At 48.7% G+C, this 10,256-nt stretch overlaps 1 protein-coding gene across 20 annotated transcripts in view; it reads left to right on the forward strand.

Annotated features, from left to right (window-relative positions):
- Positions 1-9,378, forward strand: part of IKZF1 (IKAROS family zinc finger 1) — a 101,201-nt gene extending 91,823 nt beyond the window's left edge. For all 20 annotated transcript variants that reach the window (XM_047850958.1, XM_047850955.1, XM_047850953.1 and 17 more), the window contains one exon: positions 5,032-9,378. In XM_047850958.1, coding sequence (XP_047706914.1) covers positions 5,032-5,741 — 710 coding nt within the window. In that variant the 3' untranslated portion in view covers positions 5,742-9,378. The remainder of the gene's footprint in view (positions 1-5,031) is intronic.
- The last annotated feature ends 878 nt before the right edge of the window (positions 9,379-10,256 follow it).

Below are 10,256 nucleotides of genomic sequence, written 5' to 3' on the forward strand. Positions count from 1 at the left end.
AGATCAAAACTTGAGAAAGCACCTTAAAATTGTAAGATGCCATGATTTTCACAGGGACATTGCTCCGAATGACCCATAATTTTGCTTAATGGATACGGGATCTATGGTTAAAAGTTTTTCCTTGAGTTTTGGCCTGAGTGTAAGTACTTACTCTGCCAGGAACATTGCTCACCATTGTGTCACCAAAGATCTCATCCCCCGGGATAATCAGATAGAAGCCAACAGGATTGATGAAGCCCCATCAGAAAGGGGATGGTCACGTTACACAGCAAGGCTGTATTCTTCATCTGTTTGGTGATTGGGGAAGTTTTTTAAATACAGGAGAGGAAATAGGGGAGCATAACAATAATTAACATTTTCTCTACCCGTTATAACTATCTTGGTATAGTTTCTTTTCTCTGGAAGTAAAAAACAACCATGTTGCATTATGAAAGTGACACATGGTTAATATAAAGACTTTTAAGGCAAAGATGAATGTTTTCAAATGACCCCAAAAACCCAACATCCAGAAATTGCCAATATTAAGAGTAGCTGAGCATTATTCTAAAAGCCTTTTTATCCATATGTATGTATGTGGGGGGCTAGGGTGATGAACAGGTGTATTGATAGACAGGTGTGGAATAAACACTTCCGTAAAGATTCTGTCATATCACACATGCTACTTCAAAATGCAAATAGCATTTGTATGGATGTCTTAAATTTAAGAGGTGAACAAGAACCCAATAAAACTGGAGGCATAGCCAATCTTCAAATGAACATTTTCTCGCAGAAAGATATTTTTAGAGGACTTAATCTAAGATTAAAAAGATACACTGCACCATGAAAAACATGAGCTTCATCGGGTTTTTAACCCATTTGCTTCCATTTACGCAGTATCTCCTGACTCACAGCTTTGGGAAATAAAGACACGATTTTACTCCCCAGTGTTCAATTATATTATTTTTACATCGTCCTGCTTCCTAATAGTCACATTCTATTCCCATAATCCTAATTCTCACAGAAGTTTAGCTACTTTTCGTTAACTCTCTCTTTAAATAGATTCAAAGCCCCAACTCAGTCTATTTATTGTGTTAATCACTTGACTGATTGGACTTAACTTTCAAGCAACTTTTTTTTTTCAAGGAGGTCCTATAGATGCTCCATTTCCACAGTTGCCATGTGTTTGAGGATGTCTGCCTGTTGTCTTTCTGTCTTGACCTTGTGTGGTGCCATGATGGCATTGCTTAGTTGAATGCTGCCGTGAAGATGTCTAAGGCCAGTCTGAGATTTATTTCTTAAAGGTGACTTCCATTTTCTTTCTGAACACCTGAAGAGCTCTTTAAGTTAAATAGTCTAAAAGGTAAATAGCCTCACTAGGATGTGTCTTGGTATTTTGCATTCTGAATAAAAACTTTCCTGCCATTTTAATCTGGGGAGTCCCCTGTTTTCTATTTCTGAGAAATAATCTTCCTTGTAGACATCTTTTTTTTTTTTCCATCTGTTGCGATCTCAGCCAGGGATACCAGTTGTCCTTATGTTGGATAATTTGTTCTCCATATCTGTTAGCATTTCCTTCAGTTTATTTTTTGTCTTTTTTTTCACATTTTTTCACACTTATTATCTTGTGTTTTTCCTCTGTCAGTCATTCCATTTTTAGTAGGTTATGTTCTGTTACTGCTTCTAATCCATGGATTCATTCTGTGATAAATGGACCTCATTTTGTTTCTTGAGATCTGAAACCTTTTTTCACCTCTTTTCTGTTGTTTTAGCATGCTGTCGTTCAGCGCTTTTTTTTATGGAGTCCATCTCACAAAGTAATTTTGACACATTTCCTCTCTTCCTTGAGTTGAGCTTTTTTCCTAGGATGGGCTTATTGGTCTGTTTTACTTCCTTTCCTCCCTTGAGTTGCTAGAAAGTATTTTCATGGTGATCATGACATTTCTTGTCACTTGCTTATTCTCCTTGGGCTGATAGAGCTTGATTGACGTTTGGACATTTTTCCCACTGTATGTGAGGCTTTTTTTTTTCCTGTGAGAGCTATCGACTTTTCTAAATCCTGAAAGAATGCCAAGGATAGGGGGAAGGAGGAGTTCAGGTGAGGCAAAGTGCAGTCTTTGTTTAAAGACTTTCTGTGCGCTCTCTCTCTCTCTCTCTCATTCTGAGATTTGGTCAAATGCCCTAAACCAGCTACCACTCACTGTACGTGGCTGGAACATGATTCCCAGCCCCACAGAAGGACACTAGGGGCTTAGGGCCATTTCCCCTCAGCTACAGCCTAGAAGACCTCACTCCTATCGAGAGAGCCAACCTCACACTCACCTGGTTCTTGCTAGCAGAGGCTTCCACTGCTGTGGGATCAGAAATAGAAGAGGATGTGTATTTGAATGGGCTTCCTACAGAAAAGAGGATATTAGGGAGAACCCTGAGGACTTCGTTGACTCACACTTGAGGTTTTTAGAAGTGAGATCAGCAGCCACCCTTTACTGTATGTCTCACGCCAGAATTTTCTTTCCTTGCTCCTTGATTTTTTTTTAAAACTATGTGTTTCATTAGAATGTGTTTTTTTATTTAGCTCATTGCCAAAGTGAACTGCGTGGGTTTTTCTTTTTCTCACTTTGTGGAGTATTAGGGAAGAGAAATTCTGTGGATAGTTTCAATATGCCACAGTAATCTGAAATATATGGGTTTTTTCCTACATCGATTTGTTGTTAAGACCAAGTTTTAAAAACAATGGATTTCAGTGGTTGCCTGGGAAACCAAAGAGCCACAACTTTCGGCAGAAACAGGATGATTAGGCGGGAAAGCACCATTTTTGATGGGGCTGTAAGCACTTCGATATGTATCTGAATTGGCCTGAAAGTCTATGCCCGATCTTGTCCCTACCAGGGTTTGGTAGAGGGACAGATGGGGGCGCATAAGCCAGAATGGATCCATTCTGTTCTAGAATTAGACCAAGAAGATATTTAGCACCTCAACACAAAGACCTCAAAACGTGATTCAACAATGCTATCAAGTTATTTCTTCTAACTTTTAATGGGCATAAACACGACTTCCGTGTTCCCTCCCGCCCACCTTGTGGAGAGATTCCATCCATTCTATTCAGTTTCTGCAGAGGGTGTGACCGGCCACCAGCAAATTTTCCTTCTGTAATCTGAGGATCACACTTCACCACGATCAGGCCACATGTCTCTCCTGACCGCCAGTAGATTAGAATGAATGCAGGCGGGCTGTTTTATGATAAGTCTCTTTTGCAAGCAAGAAATGAGACCCCAAGATACTCTACAGCATGATGGGGGATATCCCTGGACAATCATCCGTGGTTGGAAAATGTTTTTAAGAAAGATTAGTTAAGGTTTTGAACAACTAAGTGGTTTATTGTCCTGTTGTTAAGAATGAGCAGGAGACCTTGATGTCAGGTGTCAGTGTGGGAGGTGTGGGATCCTCCCCCGCCACCGCCCTCACGGGCCATCAGTAGCCATTCCCTGGGCTCTTAAGGGAGTCTCTGAGTTCACTTACCTTTGCCCCTCACAACCTGTACTCCTGCCCATTACTGAGAAGGGCCCTTCCTTCAGACCCTTCAGGGGCTTCTCATTTTCCTCTAGACAAAGCCTCTGCTTGGTAGATACTGCCCCCGCCCTGCCCCACACCCAGGCTCTGGCCAGGACCCCTGGCTGCCCCCCGTGTAGGACAAGAGCCCCACTCACCCGGCCAACTCTAGGTCAGAAGCCCTCAGGACCCAAGCCTTCTATTTGCTTCCTAGAACTTCTCTGCCTGGGATACACCATTTTTGCAGCTGTGTTTTAATATCTGTGTCCCCTGTTAGCTGTTGAGGATGGGGACCCTTTTTACTAGCTCCCCTGTCTGCCCCTCCTGTCCAGTCCAGTAGACACTCAATGCTCAGCATAGACGTGTTGGAGGAAGAAAAGAAACAGAATGAGGGGTAAAACGTAAACAACTCAGGCATGCCTCCAGTGCTTTGATTTATCCATAAATCTGCACGCAAACGGAAAGCAAATCAGTAGCCCTGACAGAGTGCAGACAGCGACTTTGCTCATTACGCCACGGTTTCGTACTGAACCTATAACCAGTGCGTCGAGAAGGTGCATCTTCAAGGCAGTTCGTTTTAGTTCTTCATGATAATGTTTGCTCAGAAGCCCGAGCTCATCTCAGGGTTCGCCATCCCCGGGGAGGGAGCTCGCTCTCAGACTGGAAGTTTCTTGAGGGGACGCTCGCACACCCAGAGTCCTTGGCAGTGGTTCCTTGAGCATCGTTCATGCTCGGAAATTTTTGGAAAGAACAGGCGAATGGCACACCCCCTCCCCTTTACTCCCCTGCTGTGTGCCCAGCTTCCCCGCACATACCCATGTGGCACACGGCTCTAGTCCTGCCAGTGACAGACAGGCGAGTGGAACCGGGACCAGGGAGGATGTGGACACCGGACTCTGAGCGTCCATTTCCTCTCCGAGCCAGAAGTCAGCTTTCTATAGATCTTACCAGAAATCTTACCTTTTGATCAAATTTTATTCTGAGTATTGAAGTTATGGATTCAGAACCCCGTCCCATAACACTGTTTTAAGCAAGCATATCGCACACGCTAGTGAATAATGATACACTCGCGTATGGTAATTACATAAATTTATGAGAAATTAACCAGCTATTGCAAATCACTTAGAACACTATATCGAAAATATGTCATTTAAGTTTTCATCTTAAACTGAATATGGTGACGTTCATAGTAAAAGACCCAAGTGCTGGTTTAGTATTTAGTTGGACGGTTTCTGCTGTTTCTGTTGAGGTGCGCCGACTTGGGTGCATGGGTTCGTGTGGTGGGTGGGGTGCGTTTAAGGGCTGACTCCAAGCAGGGCCCTGAGCTGGGTGACCACAGACAGGCCTCCACCTTGTCCATCTGGGAGGTGTCTGAGTCGCGCATCCCCCTGAGCGCCAGGACACCCAGATGTGCGGGGGGAGGGGGGGCGCCCCCTTGCTGTAGATCTCAGCCGCCCCCGTGGCGCGCAGAGGTAACGTGGCCTGACTGTCGCCTGCCTCCCACAGGGGACAAGTGTCTGTCGGACATGCCCTACGACGGCGGCGCCAGCTACGAGAAGGAAAACGAGATGATGCAGACCCACGTGATGGACCAAGCCATCAACAACGCCATCAGCTACCTGGGGGCCGAGTCCCTGCGCCCCCTGGTGCAGACGCCCCCGGGCAGCTCGGAGGTCGTCCCGGGCATCAGCCCCATGTACCAGCTCCACAAGCCCCACGCGGAGGGCCCCCCGCGGTCCAACCACGCGGCCCAGGACAGCGCCGTGGAGAACCTGCTGCTGCTCTCCAAGGCCAAGTCCGTGTCCTCCGAGAGGGAGGCGTCCCCGAACAACAGCTGCCAAGACTCGACGGACACCGAGAGCAACGCCGAGGAGCAGCGGGGCGGCCTCATCTACCTGACCAACCACATCACGCCCCACGCGCGCAACGGCCTGTCCATCAAGGAGGAGCACGCGGCCTACGACGTGCTGCGGGCGGCCTCCGACGGCTCCCAGGACGCCTGCCGCGTGATCGGCGCGGGCGGGGAGCCCATGAAGGTGTACAAGTGCGAACACTGCAGGGTGCTCTTCCTGGACCACGTCATGTACACCATCCACATGGGCTGTCACGGCTTCCGTGATCCTTTTGAGTGCAACATGTGCGGCTACCACAGCCAGGACCGCTACGAGTTCTCGTCCCACATCACCCGGGGCGAGCACCGCTTCCACATGAGCTAAACCCCGCGCGCGGCTGCCGGCCCGCAGAGGAAGCACGCGGGGGTGGGGGTGGGCGTGGGGGGAGGGGGGGGCGGACAGGCCCTCCCGCCAGCAGCACGGACTGGACCAGAACCTTGTGCTTTTGATTTCTCGGTGGTTCTCTTGTTTTGTTTTGTAGTTTTCAGTCGGTTGGGGTTTGATTTGCTTTGGAACACGAGGCGATTTTTTTTTTTATGGTTAGATGCAGGGTTACGTTTGGAGCACCCCCCCCCCCCACCGCTCTCTTCCTAGATGTTTGCCATAGATTGCGAGCTGAAGTCCCCTCTAGCTGTGGCTTCCTGGAAGCCCCCCGCCCCCCCCCCCTCCGCAAGACTCATCACTCTCAGAGAAAGTTTGATACAAACAGGTCAGAGCCCAGGAAGGAATGAGCCGGGGAGCAGACCTCCAGGCGCCCCCCTCGCAATGCAGCAGGGTCTAGAAACCCAAGTCATAGCTTCTGGCCGTGTGCGTCTAGGGCTGGAGGCCTGCAGTTTCTAAGAGATGTTGTAAGTCACAGCCCGCACAAAAGGCAAATTGTTGGAGGAAAGTTGGACTCCTCGGACAAAGGGAGGGGCCAGAGAGCCTGTTGGTCTGGTTCTCAATTTCAAAACCGAGGTAGCCTTCCAAGGCTGGCGGGCGAGCAGAAGAGTCTGAACACTGTATTCCTGGAGGCAGGTGTGGAGACCGCTGCCCTCTGCCTACTCCAGTCCGTGCCTTTCATGGCCCAGAGTCTATCACTATGTTCCTAACATCCATCCCAAAACTTGGACCTTACTTCCTCTGAACCTCTCAAAGGGTCAAATTACCGAGAAACCAAGGCTTGATTCCAAATTCTACACCCGTTGCTTCCCTGGCTGGTTCCCCTGACAGGCAGAAGCCTGCCTTTCCTTCAGAGGCCCAACCTAGACCCCACTTCAACTATGTCGTTGTTTTGTTTGTCGGTAAGTTTCTTTCCCTGCCCTCATTCTGCATCATTCAGGTTTTAAAATCCACGAAAGCAGGGTTCAGGATGGTCATTAATTTTCAGAGCAAGGGAACGTGACAGGCAAGGCCCAGGAGACGTTGTTCATACACAGGACCCACGCCTTGGAAACCAAACTTTGAAACAGCCTGAGACTCCCCCGTGAGGACAGAGCAGTCCCTGTGTGCCTGCACATGGACATGATGTGTGGCCCTGCTTCCCTTCTCCCTGGGAATGCGGAACGGTCGGGAGCGATCGCATAACCAGCCAGCGGGATCTGACGGGAAAGAGGCAGGTGGTGGCAGAGGGAGAACCTTCCTCAGGCATGACGGGAGCCCCGCTGAGGTGTTTGGTGATTCGGATGCCAACCCAGAGGGGTCACCCTCAAGGTTCATCCTGTCGTTAAGGATAATGACCCCAGTCACCTAGGCAAATGAGAGCACACGGTTTCACACCTTTATGTGTCTTCGCCAAAACTGAGCCAAGGTGAACACGGGGAAAAAGAAAACAGAGGAAAAATTGTCCATTGGCCCCTCTGCATTTAGTCTAAATCGAGGTTTCTTAGTCACGGTGCTCTTGACATTTGGAGCTGGGCAGTTCTTTGTGGTGGGGGATTCTCCTGTGGGTTCTTAGCATCCTTCCTGGTCACTACCCAACAGATGCCCATAGCATCCCCGTTCGACACCCCAAAATCTCTCCAGATGTTGCCACATATCCCCTGGGGAGCAAATCCTCCCTAGTCGAGAACCACTGCTCTCGTTCTAAGCCAGTCCAAGGTCTGAGGAAGCCTTCCAAAGAGAAACATGCTGGAAGAATTTTCCCCCTCCGCCGTGTAGCCCCTGACCCGTGTTCCTCTGTGTTCATCGCAAATTCTAGAAATGAATTTATCCCACCTTCCTGTGCACGTTTGGGTTTTGCTGAGAGGATGAAGTCCACACCCATCCTTGAGTCACACATTTCTTGGCTTACAGGACGGGGACAGTGTTTTGAAACTGGAAAGAAACATTGCATTGACGCAGGGGCGTGCAAAGGCCCTGGGTAAAGTGCTGTAGAGACAGGGGGCGCGGGCGGTTCCATACGCAGCCACAAAGAAAGGGAGAGTGACACAAATTTCCTGTTTGCTGGGGCCACTCAGACCTGCCCTGTTCCCTTCCATCATCCCACAGAGCCAGTTGGTTGAAAGGAGTTAACTCCCCCCCACCAAAAAAACTTCTCACCCCTGCCCCTCGCTGTGGCTTCAAACAAAGCTTAACCCAGAACTGTAAATAGCGGCTACAAGTGTTCTTTTCTAAAGCGCTTCCCCTCCGCTCACTGCCTTTTCTAGCCAATGTAACCATCTATTTACACACCTTTTCTTGTGGTGTTCTATGCTAACACCGTTTTTCTTTGAGATTATTGTGTTGGAGGTAACGGTCCCATAGAATGTCAACTGGTAACTAAGTTACATTAGGAAGGTGGTCATATTCTGTACCAAAAGCCGTTCACGTTTTTCTTCTAGCCGAGCAACGTAGGATTGTGCATGACCTCACGCCTTTTCTGTTCTGTGGTCTGTTCTGCTGCTGGATGGTGTGAATGCGTGTCTCGAGAACCGCTGTGTTCTGAAGTGTGCCTAGGCTTCGTGCCCCCGCATTTGAAAATAAACGTCAGAGACAAGAGCGCCGCTCTCGCGGGTGGATGTGTGGGTTATGGTAAGAAATCGCTGCCCCTCTGTCTCTGAGCTTCTGTGGACTGAAAGCCTGGACGCCTGCTCCTTATCCAGGTCCCTTCTGTGCCGTATGCCTTAGAGCACACGCTGCCCTGTCCAAAGAGTCACTAAAAAAGAATTGTGACTTTTCTTCATCCGTCACCAAGGGGCGTATGCCTGTCACTTCAGAGACCAGAGTGTTCCATTTTCAATGTAGAATCCACCACATGAAATCTTAGAGTCTTCATTGAGAAAGAAAGCTACTGTTACGGGCATTCGAATTTGTTCTTTTTTTGTGGGGGGAGGGGGGGTTCTTTCTGTTTTTGTGGGGATTTTTTTTCTTGTTTGTTCTCATCACTGTGTAACCCTGATGAGCGTCACGCTCTTGCCAAAACAAAAGCAACATCTAATGGACTTACATAGGTTGGGAAGCAAAGTATTACTCTATCCTGCACTTCCTAAGTTTCAGCAATAATGAAGGGTCAGCTCTCTCTAAAAATCCCGATAGCTGTCATATTCAGTTCAGTGTGTGTGTGTGTGTGTGTGTGTGTGTGTGTGTTTTACTTAAAAAATGAACCAAACTCAGATTTATTTAAGATGTTCAGTCTTGGGAAAACAGAAGCACATCCACAGTTGGTGTGGTCTTGGTGTGGTGGCATTCACTGTGAACAGACGTAGCCAGAAATTAATATGCAATATTGTTTTAAATACTTTCTAATACACTTTTCTATGATGTTGTGTGTGTAGCCAGTGCTGCCTGGGGTCTTCGTCCACCATTCTGGAAAATATGTGTACAGGACTGTAAATGAGAAAAAAATGCTGTTGTATTTGCTATCCGCCTCTCTGGTGATGTTAAATTATTTCTGTTTAGCTGTGAACAAGGGGCGTGCCCCTGGAGGGATAGAGGATACTTTTGTACACATTTTGAAATGCTTTTTTCTGTAGTGGTAGAACAATAAATGCAACAAACACTTTGTCTGTCCTAACCCGTGACCTGGGAGCGGCCAGCCCATCAGAGCAGGCAGGTGGCCGCAGCCCCAGTTGGGAACCATGGGATCATGGCCATCTGATGTGTTTGCAGCCCAGATGAGCAGGCTCAGCACAGCGTCTGCCTCCTGTCTGCAGCTGCGCTCTGCCTGGGATGCTGAGTCCCCGTCTTTGGCTTCAGAATGTGGATTTGAGGCTGGGTGGAAATAGTGGGCAACAAATATGGCACCACCACCACCACCACAACCCCCCCCGCTCTTCACTGCCCGCTGCATAATGCCTTTGGGGGTGGGCCCATGGCTACGAAGGCACAAGGGGACAGTGACTGACCATCGGTGGCCACCTGTCACAGTTCTGACCCTTAGGCCAGAGCCAGGCAGTGCCAGAAGGCTCATCTGATCTTTGCAGCAGAACTGAGTTACAGCAGATGCTCTGGGAGGAAATCTGTCCCTTTCAGAGAGAGAGCCCGACATCAGATGGGCTCAGACCTAGCAAACACGATGGGGTAACTAACTAGGCCTACACGGTAGAACGGTAGAACGTGTAATCCACACAAGGTGAAACTTTAGTGAAATAGATTGTGCTCTTTCCCATCAGACCCTGGCATCAGTCCCCCAGGGAGACCTTCAGAACTAGCACTTGACAGGGTAGCATCTTGAGGAAGCCTCCTCGGGCGAGGTCGCCCCAAGAGCGTGAACCACTCGGTTCCACTGTTTTACGGCCGTGCCTTGTTGGTGATCACAGATGCAGGGAATCAAGAATGAGGAACAGGGGCACCTGGGTGGCGCAGTCGGTTAAGCGTCCGGCTTCAGCCAGGTCACGATCTCGTGGTCCGTGAGTTCGAGCCCCGCGTCAGGCTCCGGGC

The sequence above is a fragment of the Prionailurus viverrinus genome, chromosome A2 (genome assembly GCF_022837055.1).
Source record: "Prionailurus viverrinus isolate Anna chromosome A2, UM_Priviv_1.0, whole genome shotgun sequence".
NCBI classification, from domain to species: domain Eukaryota; kingdom Metazoa; phylum Chordata; class Mammalia; order Carnivora; family Felidae; genus Prionailurus; species Prionailurus viverrinus.